General features: G+C 35.2%; 1 protein-coding gene across 1 annotated transcript in view; it reads right to left on the reverse strand.

Moving 5' to 3' along the window:
* Positions 1-5,413, reverse strand: part of LOTGIDRAFT_119302 (hypothetical protein) — a gene marked incomplete at both ends in the record, with an annotated part of 6,290 nt that extends 877 nt beyond the window's left edge. Inside the window, 10 exons of the mRNA XM_009057518.1 lie at positions 122-220; positions 552-726; positions 1,137-1,205; positions 1,577-1,700; positions 2,048-2,188; positions 2,433-2,607; positions 3,018-3,179; positions 3,602-3,767; positions 4,162-4,338; positions 5,306-5,413. Coding sequence (XP_009055766.1) covers positions 122-220; positions 552-726; positions 1,137-1,205; positions 1,577-1,700; positions 2,048-2,188; positions 2,433-2,607; positions 3,018-3,179; positions 3,602-3,767; positions 4,162-4,338; positions 5,306-5,413 — 1,396 coding nt within the window. The remainder of the gene's footprint in view (positions 1-121; positions 221-551; positions 727-1,136; positions 1,206-1,576; positions 1,701-2,047; positions 2,189-2,432; positions 2,608-3,017; positions 3,180-3,601; positions 3,768-4,161; positions 4,339-5,305) is intronic.
* Between the last annotated feature and the right edge of the window lie 13,256 nt (positions 5,414-18,669).

Here is an 18,669-nt window from a genome sequence, read left to right on the forward strand (position 1 = left end):
TTAAGGGACTTAACCCCCCCCCCCCCCCCCCCTCCCCCAACCTCCCTCTATGAATCATACAAACACCACTGACAACCGCCACAGTCATTTACTATTAAATTTAAATCCATGGATACCGTACCTAAACCTGAAGATTCCATCCTGCTTGCCGTGTTGACTGTATCACCAAATAAACAGTACCTTGGCATCTTTAACCCCACCACTCCTGCTGCTACCGGCCCTGAAACAATATCAACCAAATTGATACCAAAAGGAGGAGGGGGAGGGTCTCATTAGCCTAACAGATACAGAAGAGTAGGACGTAAAACCCCATTTCATTTCGTAATCAAACCTGCTGACGGGCAATGCCATGCAGTGTGCAATGAGGGAATCTTTGTCAGAACCTCGACGTTAACCTACTAATTTTCGTTTTATAAGTTTTATATGGATCTTTAACATGTACAGCCTGTAGCCAAGGATTGAACCATGGACCTTCAGGTTAGCCAGTGAGTGTCTAACTCACTGAGTCAACGTGACTTCTTGGTTTACTCCTTTGAGAAAAACAATGTTACCTGAATGCATGCCAACTCGGAGTTGAAGTATTTTATGAGGTTGATGATCAATTTCAAAAGCAGAAATCGACGTTAATAAGTCTAGAGCCATAGTGGCTATTTCACCAGCGTGTTTATTACCATTAGGTACGGGTAGACCACTAGCTACCATATAGGCATCACCTATCGTTTCTACCTACAATAATCCCCGATAAAATGAAAGAAATTAAGAAGTTAATCATATGGTTTATCCAAAAATCAAAGTTAAATGTCACCAATAGTGATGAAAGAATAGAGAACTTTATGAATATATAAAATACCATAATTTGTGATCAATTTGGCTTTTATAATGGTAACAATTCTTAAAAAACAGAGGAGAACCTACAGAGTCTAGTAGAGTCACACAAATTCCAAACAGAGTTCAAAAAGGCGATAACAGCAGAGTCCAACGATGCCCAATAAAGCCAAGCACAGTCAAGTTGAACCCAGTAAAACACAATAGAGCCTAGTAGAGTCCATCGGAGCAGAACCAACAGTATCCAACAGTAACCTAGCAGGGTTCATCAGAACAGAGCAGTTGTTCAGAACAACACAGCAGGACTATACCTTATATACATCGTATTTATCAATAACATTATCAAATGTGGTATAAAGTTGATTTAAGAAATCCACAATCTGAAAAAAAGACGATACGAAATCTAATTTATTAATAAATCTTCCAAACCAGAACAAAAAGCGTAACATTCTGTTTTAATTCAGTTTTGATTGTCATGCGAGATGGATCTTGAAATGGTACTGGAGCTTCACTTATATATAGATTAAGAACTATGTGAAGGAGTAGAACGACTGGCCTGTGTTTCTCGTGTTATATGTTCTGTAGCACACAGAGTCCCAACTTATTCTTGCCTCATTGCTTACTGCAGGTCGTTGCCATTCCTCATTAGACCAAACAGGCGCAGAGGAAAACTGATTTCATTTTATTTGAACATATACCCAGTTTATAACCGGTTTAAAGAAATGAAATATAATAACTGGGTAACACTAACCTGGAAAGAAGTGCTGTCTGCCGCCAGCTTGGTAAAACCTACAATATCACTAAAGAAAACTGTGGCAGAATCAAAATAAGCAGGTAACACTGTTTTTCCCTTCTTTAAATCATTGGCTATGGATCTGAAAGGTACAATTACGATATATTATTAATTCTTCTAGAAACTTCAATATTACTAGGCATTCAACTCTCACAATATTTTAAACTGTACAACTGTCAACAAGAAAAGTGCCTAATGATGGTCCTAGAATATCAAATCGTTCTATGTCGACTAAGTTTATAACAATATTTATAACTGTCAGCTATATTATATAGACGTTGGTCATCAGGATCGATGTTTATATACTAATTGAAAATCAGCTGCCTTAAAAGGTTTCCAACTGATTTAAGCAAATAAGTCCTTTATTTCAGTTATCTTGGGATTTTCCCCAATTTCAACTGTGTTGTAACTTTTAAAACCATTACTTACGCTGGTAGCATTCGACACAGAAGTTCGTCTGTTTTCTTCTGTTCATCCTCCAGCTGTTTGGTCCTTTCAGCCACCAGTTCCTCCAAATGGTCGGCGTATTTCGATAACATATGAACCATCTGATCAATAATGTTGGTTGTTCTTGAAAGAAAATGTTATAATATTAAAAGTTTAGGCTTTGAAGGCATACAAGACATCATGAGTAGCGTAGAGTAGTAATCATGTTCCTTGGAATTGAGTTGGTTGAGCTTGTTAACCAATAACTAGCAATGATAGAATGTACATGGTATATGTTTACATGGTATATGTGTACATGGTACATGTGTACATATACAGGCAGTAAGGTCTCTTTAACAATAAATTACGTATATTCGTAGCTGCTTACTTCCCCTTATTCACTTTTCTAATCACATCTTCAACTTGATTAAAAGATGGTCTGTCAACTGGATTCTCTTCCCAACATGACCTCATCAACTCTGTGATCGAGTCAGCAACAAGACCTTTTCCAACCACTGGACGATATGGCGGAGCACCACACTCTCGCACCCTCTCGATGATATCTATTGAAAAAGATAAACATTATTAGCAATATGAGGTCTGCCACGCTGTCAGCTGGTGCAGCCTGGTACAAACGCGATTTCGTAAAAGATTGCATGCCTTACTGAAATGAAAGCATCTACGACATACGAAACTAAGTCGCACTTTCACCACATATAGAAACAGACACGAACATAGTTAAACACCATTGAGTTTGATTGGATTGTACGCTAGCAAACCCAATCAATCAGAGACCTCGATTACATATGCAGCCACCTTGTTTGCAGTCTTTCTGTCGATGGCTCTGACTAGCTATATTCGCTTGCGTACGATCAAATCAAATGGATGCATTCCGTGATACAAGAAAGGTGGTTAATGCAGTCAGGGTATTAGACACAGTTTGTAAGAGCATCACATTTGGAAGATGAGTGACACGCTTGCTTACCCTCAGCTTCGATGTCATCGTGCCCATAGGGACCCGTCCTTAGTATTAGTTCTTGGAGTATAATACCAAATGCAAACACGTCTGCTTTCTTGGAACCACGGTGGTATGCTATAGGGTTCCTGAGAACTTCTGGAGCTGTCCACAGTTTTCCTGCAATTTTACAATAAAAATCCGTACAAGCAAGACAGTTTCGTTAATCAAAATCCAGTCCAAAGCATTGCAAAAATCAAGAATATAATTTTTATTGTAGTGGACTACCAAGAGACCATCAAGTACAAAAGATTATAAAGTTGCAAAGTCGAAAAGGTTCACCTTAATTAACCACGAATAGCAAGAGCACATGGAGAGAGTGAATAATATCGAGCAGCAATGACGGAGGTGGCGCAAGGCAAGGTATGCTTACTCTTTCTGATACTATTGTTCATGATAAAATACTTTTCATTTATGAATAATTAATTCGTTTTGTGGTTGGAATCGTTAGTATGGGGTGTTTTATTTCTGGATTTTACTTAGCTCTATGGTTACGATAAAAAAGGCCCCCAGAAGTTACACATTTTTAAATGGTCACTTACTGCAGCTAATCTGATGTGTGCCCAAGATTGATGTTTTTTCTCCTGATCGGAATATCGGAGTCTGAATGTCACTAATTTTACAGCTCCAATGGTTATCTATTAATACATTCGAGGATTTTAATCCACCATGGCACTGGACTGGTGAATCGTGTAGGTATATCATACCCTGAAAATAGAATAGAGGATCACACATTTCACAATGTTAAATTACGATTTGTTACATAAATTATGTCTGGTATATTTCATATTCATAATGTCAACCTATTACGCACATCCTCTTATACCTTGACTTCAATAGCTACCTTTCTAAGGCTTTCTTGTATCACTGAATGCAGCTATTTGATTGTATTGTGGGCCAGTGATACAAGAAATGTGGCTGCTAAAGTCAAGGTATAAGACGAAGTGCGTTCTAGCTTGACATTGTGAAGATGGCTATTTTGAAGCCCGTGTGAAAAAAGATTCATTTAAGGTGGCCATCTGTGTACTCTTTGAGTTGGATCGCTAATAAGTACACGCCAATTAAGTTGATGTGGTTGTCCAAAAACTATATATCAAATTACCTTTACAATATCGGTGATGAACGAAATCTTAAAAATCCAATCAAGTTTTATGTCTTCATTTTGTACCACATCAGCTAGACTTCCTTTACCACAATAAGCCCAGATCAAACAGATCTTACCAGGATCTACACAAGCTCCGATTAGTGGATTTATTGCTTTAAATTTCAAACTACGAATCTGAAAAATAAGTTGAGGGCCTTTATACATCTAAATTCCGATAATATGCAGTTGATTGTTATAATGACTTTTTGTCCGTTCATGCATTTTGTCTTTCAACAGACCAGTAGTCAGACTTGATGTTCGGAGGGTAGTAATATATCCAAACGCAATGGTTTATGGTGTTTAGTTGCAGTGTTTAGTTAGACTTGGTCGGTTGTCCGAATTTTTTTCTGATGCCCCCCCCCCCCCCACCTTTGCTTTCCTGTTACTACGGTGCTTCTTTAAATGCTTGGTACACCCCTAAATCGAGCTATTGCATATCTCTTTCCAGCCTTTGCCAGAAAATACAAGTATACGATGCTATGTTCAACTTGTAATTGTGTCTGAACCAGCTAGAGCATATCGATTTTGTATTGACTCTATAAATACAGGTCGATGTAGATCAATGGACGTTAATACTCAGGAAATTTCAAATAATAAAGCAACCTTAATAACTCGTCAAACTGTTTAACCTTTTTTGATTTAACAGCAGGATATTGGCAATTATGCTCAATAAAACAATTGAATGAAATGATTTAAGTTTTGTGTTATTCTTTTCTTCTTTTTGGGTTTATAAATATATGAAACGCCATGTGGTATGCTATGAGGCCAATTAGTTTACTCTTTTTCAATTTCCTAACCCGGTTTCTCCTTGTCATTGATGCAGATAAGAGGTACTGGCATGGAAAAAACATCTAGTTGCTCGGATGGGACAATAAACCCAGACCTCTCGACAGTTGGAAATCCAAAAATTCATTTCATTTCATGTACAATTTCCTCAAATCCAGTGATTGTTGTTCCACGAGCTCACCCAGTAACAAACGGGGCCTCGATTTATTGTCCAAACCGAACGACTAGACGCTTTTTTTTCATATGAGCAAGTGTGCTCAGTAGTCAAAAGTATTGATCAAGGGAAAATATATTTTTGTTAGAAATATAATATTACCCAGTTAAGTTCTAGGACTACTTCTGCTGTGACTGTTAAACTACGTTTCTGTACTGGTTTTATAGCGACTAATTGACCATCTAACATAGCTACTGTGGCAAAAATCTGGCCCGTAATTGAGAGATTCTGAGTACCAGTGGATAGTGTGGAACCAAAATGATGCTGCAGTAAAATAAATAGGAAATATAGCAATATTTAGAGTTTTAGATTGAAAAAGAACTAAAGATTAGAGGGGGCCATCGCCAAAATTATATAATAATGTAGGAGGGGAGGAGGGGGGGGGGGTCATTTGTCAATTATATAAAGCATATTTCAACCACAAGATTGTATTGTTGGGCCTTAGGGGAGGGAGGGAAAGGTCATGAAGTATTCAGTTTGTTGAAACAAAGAATTATCGTACTAACATTACTTTTAAGACTTGTTTTGGACGCTATATGATTTCGATTCTCGTTAACCTGCAATTTATCGAATGGAATTTTCCAATCCATACTGTTTAATCTGTCTTGTTCAGCTTTTTGTCTGTAAAATCAAACAAAGAAAAGCCTTTTTATTCGCTCAACACAATATAATATCTTCTTTAGGATGCACCGAGTTGAACTTCCTGTTGGCTTTAATGGTAATCGTAAAACTGGTGTCATAAAATAGTAGTTGTTTTTTAATTACATGAACAACAGTCGAGAAATCCGAATGGTGCAAATAGAAGCCAATGTTCATACTAATCAGATGCCTGTTAATATATTTATTCTAGGGTTGGGAGCCCTCTTAAAGGTTTGGGTCCTATGGTAGCCGAGCCACTAACTAATTAAAATAAACAAAAATAAATATAGATTATGAAGCGATGAAATGGATGCTGAGTTGACGAACCCAGTCAGAGAGTGACCTCGGGTGTTTTGGAAGAGTGAACATTCCCAGCCGAATATACTGGCTACATACATCATTTTAATCTTTTATTAAAAAGCTAGCCAAATAACAGTATATATTCCAGAGTTAAGAGAACCCAGATTGATGAAGATATGCCATCCTACCTACCTGCGTCTAATGAGAATAATGATTATAGAAACAAATACAGCAATCAGTGATAGTCCGATACCAATACCAATATATAACCCTGAATAGTAGAACATAATGAAATGAATTGAGGGTTTAACTTCCATTATTCTGCAACTTATCTCAGATAACGCCATGCAATGTGCAATGAGGGAAATTTTGCCAGGACAGGGGCATAATATAGTATCATTAAGTATTTATTGTAATGTATCCTGATGTTGATACAGCGTTTCGATAAAGTTCTCTTTAATAGGGGCGTGGCTTTAAGTTTATGTATGGAGTAGTATTTTGTATGGAATTAACTTACTATCTGACGTTTCACACAAATCCTCCTCCCAGCCACATTTTGGATAACCAGTGGGGGGTATAAATGACCCGCCGGGCCATTGTATAGAAGCGTTTGGCATGAATATCAGTTTATCGGCTCTGAAATGCAGATTTCATAGTGAGTAGAAGAGTCTGATTCGGTGACACATGATATATTCTTCTGTTTGACGAGTTCTTCAGATCTCATTATCCTTACGACAGATTGATAATCACTAATGAATATAGTGCAGTGATAAATCAACAAACCCAAGTACTAACAAATCTAAACACAAAATATCATTTTCAAACAATTAAATTCTTTAAGAATCAACGATAGAATTTCACGAATGTCATAAAATAAATGCAAAAAATCAAAAAATGTTCCATACCTCAGGTTACTCGTGGCTATAATATTATAACTTAAATTTTGAATATTATGCAACAGAAATGCTGTATTTCTACTTCCGTCAGGTAAAATATCAATTTCTCCTGAAATACCTGTAATAGATATCAGATATTGTATTAATTTTGGGAAAAGTACATCTCTTTCCGTTCCAAGCGCCGTGGCGGTCCGGATTTAGACCAAAGCATGCTTAGTAAATCTATTGTCTATAGATTCAACATTCGACGTGTTCTCAGGTTTGGACCATTGACTAAATGGATTGGGACTGAAACACCCAGACCATCCAGGAAACAAGATTGAAACATCCCGCAATGGCACTGTTGTCTAATTCCCTCCTCGATCTCTCTTCTGGACATTCAGATATATTAGCTCAATGAAGGGGCGAATGGGCGAGGTACAACGTTAGATGCGGTGTACGGTGCGGGGTTATTGATAAGAGTAGAAACTGGAGAAGCTAATCGTGTCCGCATCGTATCGAAACCCGTACCTCATTTGCTCTCTAAATTCTATTTTCAACTCGATATTGGACATTGTATCTCGATTATTTGCAGCTTTAGGGTGACGATCAGTAGGGTGTAAATATCCATTTCATCTCATGCGAGCCAACGATTGATCGATTATAAAGAGAGATCGTTTAATGCTACCTTGTATCTGTCGACCGTAAAGATATTTAGCCACCTCCAGTCCGTTATGAGGGGCACCATCATGGGCTATAGTAGCATTTACTGCAACAGCATACACCAATATAGCATCAGCTAATAGGGCAGCGTGTAGGGAGTGCTAAAACGAAAGTAAAATATTTAAACAATGTCTGGGAGACTCAATTCTACTGATTCTATGTTGACAACTACCTTTCGTTTATGGATAAAACTCTGTACATGCAAGACTATTCAATCTTCAAATCAAAATCTGGTCCAAAGTATGACAAAATCAAGAGTAAAAGTTGTATAGTAGTGGACTCCTCCAAAGAGAAGTACCATTAGATGTTATTCTTTCACTAGCTAATATTCGTCAACTCTCTACTGTTTCCGTACAGAGTACCAGATCAGAACTTTCACGGTGGACCTTTTCATTTTACATTTCATTTTGATCTGTCACTGTATGCAAAATTAAGCTTCATTCTGATCACAGATGTGTTCATCTGCATGCCAGTTAATTTGACAAGGTAATCCCGTATGCATTCAACTGGAAACGAAAACAGTTGCAGAACTCAGATGCAGTTGGAACTCCATGTAACACTCACACAGATATTTAATTTCTGTTCAATACGTACCACATATGACGACTTGTACCCATGTGAACCATCATCTCTGGATCGCACATATTCCAAGAATTCTAAATACGGTGCTTCATTTGGTTTAACGTCCACTGTGATATCTAGTAACCCTACAATTAAATCAATAAATTGAATTTGAGAGGATTCGGTCCCCATGAGGTCATGTTAGGAGAGAAATTTGTTTCAGTTTGATTGGAGCATTCACTTGGGTACGTACTATACACGCTTGCGTATTATATTCGCAAATATACAGTACCAAAAAAAGCTTATTATCTTACATAATCGCTGCATTTACAATCTTCCGCGATACAAGAAAGGTGGATATTGCAGTCAGGGTATAAGACGAAGTTCATCTGGATCATTGTGAAGATGGGGAGAAGCAGATCAACCAATTATCGTCCATTTGCTCTTGTTCTACTTTCCACCAAAAGGAAGATGACATTAAGTGGTCGACACGAGCGATCTGAAATTTTCATCACCCTGTTCATGGTAGTTCTGGCAGTTGATCTCGACATGAGAGGTCGACCTTCTCCCTGAGTTGATGAAGCCTCGACAAAAGATGAAACTACCTGTTCCCCGGACAGCAAAACGTGAAGACTAATATCTTATATAAAACGTCCGAGGAACAGGTATGGTCGATTGATGTCGAAAATAAAACAAAAACGTTACCGTCAAAAGTGTGGAGATCAAGCTCAGATGAGAAAACGTTCATTTTCTGGGCCATGTCTAAATAGTTTAAAGTTATCAAGGCATATTCTCCATTATTTAATTTTAACACGTTCACCGCTTTCATAAACTGTATAATATCATCTCCGTAAGCACACAGGATAAACACTGGAAATAGAAAAACAGGTATTATATTCAAATATCAGTGTAATTTACAAAAAAAATGGAACTTTTAACTGTCAGGAAGTGGTGCATTTCACGAAGGATTGGACAGGATTATCCCCCATGAATATATTTTTTGATCGGCCCGATTATCGTCCCGAAAAGCCCTAAAAAATGCCTGCATGCTTGTGCCTGTGCTTTCGTAACATTACTTAACTGGAATGTTACAACCTAAAATTCCCAAATAGCTCCCTTTTTGATCCAATTGAGTCTCGATCAATGTGGACGTTCCTCGTGAGAGACACTTTACTATAATCAACGCTGTGGTGTTTTGAATGAAAGTCGCGTCACAAAGCACTCCATTCAACTACAGATTACAATTTAAACAACCTCGACATTTCAGCTGGTATTTAGATAACACCAATTTGAAATCTGTATATTAACAGGGTATATCTTGACAGCTATCTCTAACATACCTCTGGTTGTGGCGGCTTCCATGGAAACTCTTTCAGTTAAATTAGAAAACGGAATTCTTCGGATGACCATTTTCCGAACTGTCAGTGTTAGGTCTTCAAAAAATTCCTACAACGATCAAGCTTTGAAATGGAAAAAAGAAATTATATTTCCTCATGTGAAAAGTAGCTACCAATGTTTTAGTAATATGTTGCTTGAATTTCGGGCCTCGCATTACGGTCGTTACTATTTGTTTTATTTATTGCATTGTCCTCTGAATGCTGCCCAAAGTAATGTGGTGCATGGTGTCTCAGATGGAATAAGAAGGTTTCCATTTGTGTACTGTATACAGTACGTAGTTTTGATACAACCTCTTGGCAAAACTTCAGAATATCTGTAGGCTACCCATCTCATCGTATCCCGAATACGGGGTTTGACATAGTCTTATGATAAATGGGTCTGTGGTTTGGACACGATATACCAATCTATATCGTATCAGCGATATAATGAGGAACAAATGACATAGTTATTCATATACGATATATTGACACCCCGTATCTGTATCGAGATCAAAAACTCAAAAGCACCATTTCACTATGTTCTTGGCGTTGAATGACGTCATGACATTCGAAGCACTCAACTAGAATGAGCTACAGCCTTCTCCAAGGAGAAAGTTACTTACTACAAAAGCTGATACAGATTCTTGCCACACCTCTTGTCGACCACTGACAAAAGTAACTCTTCCCCAGTTGTAATGTTTTACTATAAGTTTTAGAAACGATGCCATATCTTTGAAAGTTCCAGTTGTCCGAAGAAAAGTCGGATAGAGTTCTCTATCGTTTATGATATCACTCTCACAGCCGTAGGTTATCAGGGGTATCTGATATCGACCGGCCAGTAGACCAACAGCTGTACATACATCATCACAATACGGACCTGAAATAATATCATATGGAGTTTTACATCCAATTTGTTTTTAAAAAGAATAACGACCCTGAATATATTGATTTGGAATGCTGAAGTAAACATGGGGAGTAGGTATATCCAAACAACATTACTATGCACAGTATAATATCTGCAGAAACGACCTTTACGTCAGAAAACCGCTTCCCCACTCGTAACCGAACTTTCTTATGTATCTAAATACAGTATCGAGAATATAATCCGACAGTGAAGAATCGCCAATATCCGGCGCCCTGACTTACCAATAATTGCATCAATTCCAGTTCGATTTGAGTTTAATTCTACAAACTGATAAAGTCCCTCTGCAGCCGAACACCCTATATCTATTACACGAGCCTCAAAGTGATGCCCTAAATCATGTAGGCGTTGAAAGGCTGAAGAATTTCTGATTATATCTAAAGCGTAATCAATCGCCGGAATCGCTTCCCAACCGATAATCCGAGACCCATCGAATGATGAAAACACAATAATGCCATGCTCCAAGTGAAAATGTTCATTAAAATTTGACCCCACGTTACAAATCATTGAGGTCATTGAAACGATAAGCAATAGTTCCTTCATTCTGTTATATATCTTACTGAGATTAACCCTACTTCTTACAAATTAGAAGTGATATAAAAACTAGAAACGTCGAGTTGAATAACAACGGAAACTGACCACTGTACATGTGTTGATGAACAATTTAAAAGTCACAATTTCCTGATCATCTTGGGATCCATACACAAAATGACCAGCAAAGATACGTTAAAATTGAAGAGTTGTGGTGCTGCACCCGTTTTTCAAAATTATACATAACACTGAAGTTCATGACGTAAGAATGCCCTTATCACTTAAAGATACATGTATTTGAATTTCCAACATTATCCTAGCATTGAAATATATCATATATATATATACGAGAGCAATATATGATGCAATTCGTTCATCTAATATTTAAGCCATTATTTACGAACCTAAATCAATAAGGATAAATAGATTTAACTTAAACATTCCATCAAATTTGATGTGTTAGTCATGCACAAATGAAACAAAGGCTCACACGACAATTACTCTACTACAGAAATCATTACACACCATTGTCCCTCTGCATATATTACTTGCCTTTCCTAACAAACCAGTCTGATCATAAGTATCATTCAAAAAATTACCCGTTTTGTTTCAAGAGACTAGCACACATGTCTATACGAATATAACTACATACACAAACACCAATCTTTAAAATTGAGTATTTTGTTTTGTGAGCCTATATGATACGCAATAAAAAGTATTTTTTTTCCAGAACCAGTGACCCGATAATTAGGCCATTACATCCATCCCATTAACCGAAAATACAGTCGACTGTCATTGGCAAGGTTACATGAACGGCATTATAATAACATGATATTACAGGTCTAGTTAAATTTAATGCGTTTTTAAAGAACCCGAAACAAGGTCTTAAATGACTCGCAAAATAACAGTATAGTCATCTAAAACTTCCGTTTTAAACGCAACATCACTATCAAAACATATCAAGTGTTGCCAAATTTGACAAAGGCGAACACTGTTTGAATGCACAGGTTCTGTAGTCTTTGACAAAGGTCTATAAGCACTATTGAAACACAGGTTGAACAAAGTTTGACACAAGCCTACATGCCCAACACCATCAAAACAGAGCAACACAGATCTACAAAAGTCTCAATGATCAAAACTATCAAGACATATGAACTCGGGTACTGTAAATTTTGAAATGGGCCACATGAAAAGCACTTTCAAAACACAGTTTCTGCAAAGTTTAAGATAGTCCTACACAAGCAAAACATAAAAATACAGGATTGCAAAGTTGACCAGCACCATCAAGACAATCATCTGTTCTCCACGAACTACGAGTTAATATCTAATACATGACCATCCTACTAGAGTTATAAACGATTTTCTGATGGGACCAGTCGACCACTTGTTGATTAAAACTTGTCAAGGGCTTAAGTGATATTTTTACGGAGGGAATATGGCGACTGCATTAAGTTTTATTAAATGTCCATTAGTAACAGAGTTAGTAGTATGGAATAGGTGGAATATGTCAATGGTAAAAACTTAGTAATTCTCTTTTCACACGTCGAGTGGCCACACAAAAGAAAATAAACAATCATTACAATTATTTACTAAATGTGCCCATCAATCTACATTAAATGGCTTTGTCAGTACGCTCTTTCTACAACAATATGTCCCATTTACAACAATATGTTCTATCAACAACAATATGTTCAATTAACAACAATATATTCTATCAACAACAATATGTTTTATCAACAACAATATGTTTTATCAACAACAATATATTCTATCAACAACAATATGTTTTATCAACAACAATGTGTTCTATCAACAACAATATGTTCTATCAACAACAATATGTTTTATCAACAACAATATGTTCTATCAACAACAATATGTTCTATCAACAACAATATGCTCTATCAATAACAATATGCTCTATCGACAACAATATGTTTTATCAACAACAATATGTTCTATCAACAACAATATGTTCTATCAACAACAATATATTTTATCAACAACAATATGTTCTATCAATAACAATATATTTTATCAACATCAATATGTTTTATCAACAACAATATGTTCTATCAACAACAATATGTTCTATCAACAACAATATATTTTATCAACAACAATATGTTCTATCAATAACAATATATTTTATCAACATCAATATGTTTTATCAACAACAATATGTTCTATCAACAACAATATATTTTATCAACAACAATATGTTCTATCACCAACAATATGTTTTATCAACAACAATATGTTCTATCAACAACAATATGCTCTATCAATAACAATATGCTCTATCGACAACAATATGTTTTATCAACAACAATATGTTCTATCAACAACAATATGTTCTATCAACAACAATATGTTTTATCAACAACAATATGTTCTATCAAAAACAATATGTTTTATCAACAACAATATGTTCTATCAACAACAATTTGTTCTATCAACAACAATATATTCTATCAACGACAATATGTTCTATCAACAACAATATGTTCTATCAACAACAATATATTTTATCAACAACAATATGTTCTATCAACAACAATATGTTCTATCAACAACAATAAATTCTATCAACAACAACATGTTCTATCAACAACAATATATTTTATCAACAACAATATGTTCTATAGACAACAATATGTTCTATCAACAACAATATATTCCATCAACAACAATATGTTCTATCAATAACAATATATTTTATCAACAACAATATGTTCTATCAACAACAATATGTTCTATCAACAACAATAAATTCTATCAACAACAACATGTTCTATCAACAACAACATGTTCTAATCAACAACAATATGTTCTATTCACAGAAACATGTTCTGTCAACAACAATATGCTCCATCAATAACAATATGCTCTATCGACAACAATATATTCTATCAACAACAATATGTTCTATCAACAACGATATTTTCTATCAACAACAATATGTTCTATCAACAACAATATGCTCCATCAATAACAATAGTTCTATCAAAAACAAAATACTTGATCAACAACAACGTGTTCTTTCTACAACAATATTCAATATCGAGTCCATGAACACTTGATGGAAACTATAGACAATTTGAGATTATGTTTATAATTGTTTGACATGTTCAAGGCCTCACTCACTTATAAAGCTATATTTATATATATTAGCAAACCATTTTCAATCAATTTGTTTTATTGAATTCAAAGTATGAATTTCTCTATCATTATTTAGTTATCTAGCTATTTAATAGAGTTCTAATTACTTTCTATTACTATTGCATTTTAACGATTTTAAATAACGAAACGCGTCTAGTACCTTGACATCATTACGTACTTTCTTGTATCACAGAAGCAGTGGCCACTTGCAAATACAACCAGAAAATTTTGTTGCGCATGTAATGTTATTGTCTGTATTCGCTAGCATACAATCCATTCAAATCGTTACATTTACAAACTTCTGTGATACAAGAGAAGTGCCTAATGGTGTCAAGGTATTAGACACTGTGTGCAATAGCTTGACGTTGTGTAGGAACTGTTTTAGATTCAATTGCACGTTCCATAAGGAATTTTATTTGGATAATACGCCGATCTTGAAAGTATGAAAAATATTTTCAGCCATTAGTTATAATGGCAAGGAGATTTTTTAATTTTCTCTAGTAATAATCATCCAATCTTAAAGTACATACTTACAATTATACCCAAGTAGCAAGTGCAAACTTCGTTATACGTCCTACTTTTCTTCACCATTTTGGGATAAACGGATGGGCAACTCTATGCATTTTGCCTGGATAGTCTACTCTTTTTCGATTTCCATCTGTCAATGTTTCTTTAGTTTTTACAGTCTGCAGTGCACGGCGCAACAATTTTTCCAACAAGACGCTTCTCCCTGCAGACCTCTCCGACACTGCATCACTGACAGGGGTAAACCGGGTGAAAAATCCGAATGTTTATCGCGATCCATTCCTGGATTAAACCCTGGAAGTTAGGCTAGCAAGCCTGCATTTAACCCACTGAGGCATTGCAAAGTATTAACTTAATGATGGTCCCCAAGTAAGATGACGATTTGAAGCAACATTCTGGTTGTGCCGAAATAAAATTAAGTTGTAAAAGCTTAAACTTACCAATAATGGCATCGATGCCGGGTGGATTTGTGTTCAATTCAACAAACTGGTACAGTCCTTCCGCTGGTACACACCCAATATTCTTAATCTGGATGATAAAATGGTGACCTAATTCCTGGAGGTAGGTAAAAGAGGAATGGTTATTCACTCGTTCCATGGCATAGTCTATTGCAGGATTCGCTTCCCACCCTATTATTCGCGATCCTTGAAACGGTAGGTACACCACCATCGAGAAGACGTCTGAGTTCACATAGGGAAGGTGAAACAGGTATGAAAGTATCATGAAAAATGGCAACAGTTTCATTGTTAGAAGAACTTTAACGTCTTCGTACAGAAACAAATTGGTCAGTATAACATTTTATGTCTTTCTCGAACGCGAATGTTGCGTTTTTGAGTAACTTCTGGAAAGTAATTGTTCAGAATGATAAGACCAAAATAAACCTTTCCTTCAGAATACAACTATAACTTTGCGGCTACTCTGATGTTCACAATAATTTGTTATACCACTTTGTAGTTCAGAAACCGGTTGTTTAGAATACAACCTAATGGTTCCTCTCCAGAAAGGTAGCCTACAAAACCTCTAAACGTCTTTTTCCAAAAGATGGTTGTTCAGAATACAACTTAATGGTTCTCCCCAAAAACTGGTTGTTTAGAATACTTGATGTTCTTCTTCAGAAACCGGTTGTTTAGAATATCAACAAGATGTTTATCACTCTCTTATAGCGTGTTTTTCACTTATTGCTTCTTCAGAATATCGTATTACAAAGCGATCGATTGATTAAAACAAGCATCCTAACAAGCCGAGTTCTGTTTGTTTCAAAATATCATCCATTTATTGGTTTTTGTTGTAACAAGGTAGTATTTACTAATTTCCAACTTTTGATGTTTAAGAACAAAACAAAAATAATCGATTGACTAAGTTTCGTTTAAACTTTTTTGAAACACCTGATGATACTTCTCTTTGGAGGAGTCCACTACTATACAACTTGTAATTCCGATTTTGCCATTCTTTGGATGAGATTTGTGATTGAAGGAATTGTCTTACTTGTACGGATTTGTATTGATATCGTTTCTTAGTGAATTTTTGTATATCCGTTAGAGGAATTTATTAGCTAACACATACGTCTTAAACGAGGCCGTCTTTCAAACTAAACTTCCTTATTGCAATTACAGTTTCAGCAGCCAGACTTCTACGCTAACAATTCTCGAATCTCTTGTTCCGTTCTCATTGCAATTTCAGCAGTCACAATTCTTCTGAAAAAAAATCTATACATCTTAGTAAAATCCGTTATTTGCAATACATTTTCCATTCAGGCATAATTGAACGACTGAAATAAGAAAAGACAAGCGTCATAAAAATTGACTTTAATATCGAATTCTATTGGTTTTATATGATATAATGATTAAGTATGAATTAATATCCAAAATAAATCTTATGAATTTAATCTCAATTATATGTACTTATAAAGAATTCAATAAGGACATGTTTAACAGAATTCAAAAGAACTACGTCTAGTACCTTGACATCATTAGGCACTTTCTTGCATCTCGCAGTGATTTGAATGGATTGTACGAAAGGGCATACAGTCATTCAAAGCCTTCGACAGAAAACCGGTTACAAATTTGACTCAATAACGTCATTTTTAACAGAATTCAAAGGGTGCTTTCTTGTATTTGTAACCCTATTAAAGTCATCTGTGGGTCCGATGTGTATGGTCTCTGATGCACTTACATGTCTAAGTTATCTCTTTAATGGTTTACCCCGATGCGGACTATAAATATATTAAAAAAAAACATTTTATAAATGTTTTATATGGATGAAAATAAGAAGTCAAAATCGCTCTTTTGCTTTCACAATAGATAATAGATCTTATAATGGTTAACAAGGCATTTTTTTAAAATTTCCTGAAATCTCTGTAAAACTTTTTTAGGACAGGTGATGATGCGTCACCAACGTATTTGGCTTGAATGGTATTTGCGACATGAGTCGTACGTCATCACACCAAATACCCAGCTGTTTTTGAAATATTGCTTAAACGATTTGTCTTGCTGTTTCACTTGTTCTCAGATGTGATTGTAATATCTAATCCTTTTGCATAATAAATCCTCTTTTTATGAATCAAATATACTTCAGATTTTGAGGCCATGTAGAACAGTCGGCAAGATCATCGAAAACCTGCTGAATTTCCAATTTCTAGATCAAACGCAAAATTTTCAGTATATTTCACTACATGTGGTTTGGAGCGTTGAAAACATGCTTATCTTAATTATATAAGTGACACACAATTCTCAGTATATTTCTATATTTGGAGTAAGATTTGAACGACATATAGAAGCGAGGAGCACATTATAACAAAACACAAGACAATATTATGGAATATAACACACTTCTGTAATAAGGTTAGGCACATAACGTTTCAACAGTGTCGTCATCAGATGTAATGGCAAGAGAATGGATACTAATACTTGGAAGGGTTCTATAGCACAGCCGGTTACAGTGTTGAAAACATTATGAATATGATGACTGATAATAATTTTTATAAATAAAAATAAAAATTTCCAGTAAATTTCCATTAATATATTTTCTTTGTGTTCTTCCAATAAAAAATAAAAATAAGGACAGAAATAAAATAGATCTATTTTATATGCTCACAGCAGAACCAGGCATCCATGTTTTTAACTTACAAACATTGACAAAACAAAAACAATCGAAGTTTGCTAAATGTTGATCAATTTATGATTTCTTTATAAGCTTAAAGATAGGTTTCTTTATTTTTTAGTGTCAAATTTAGCAAACTATTTGATTAATTGGTGTTTTTAATGAATTATCATGTATTCTTAATCATATCATTATTTTCTTATTGCATATAATTAAGAATTGTTAACCAATCATAAATGTCCACGCATATACAGTCTGGATAAACAAAAAAATACATTTTGACCTTTCTTGATCGGCCACTCATTGGAATTCTGCTAGTAATTCTCTACTAATTTAGCTAATTATGAATTAATTATGGACATGTGAGACAAACTGGTATTTTTCCAAGTCATTAGAACACCTCTACTTTCTATTCATAGAAGTATTAGCATTTTCATTTTCATAAATAGAAATAAGGGAACCCATCTTTAAAAGGGAAATATACACCAGCTTCAAAATCCTGATATGTTGATTGGGTGTACTTTGAAATATTTGTACTTTAAAATGATGCTGAAGATGAAAGAAGGTTGAAAATCAGACTGTTTGAAAGATTGAAAACTAGTTTAATTTCTTTTTATTATTGGCACTAATAGAAAATAGAAAACTAATTGATAAAACTATAGAAAATAACTGAAGTAAACAGAAAATTGAAGATTTGTGTAAATAAATGATAATAATTGTATATTAGTTTAGTTTCTCGTGAAGATTTTTTCA

Source organism: Lottia gigantea (genome assembly GCF_000327385.1).
Source record: "Lottia gigantea unplaced genomic scaffold LOTGIsca_30, whole genome shotgun sequence".
NCBI lineage: Eukaryota > Metazoa > Mollusca > Gastropoda > Lottiidae > Lottia > Lottia gigantea.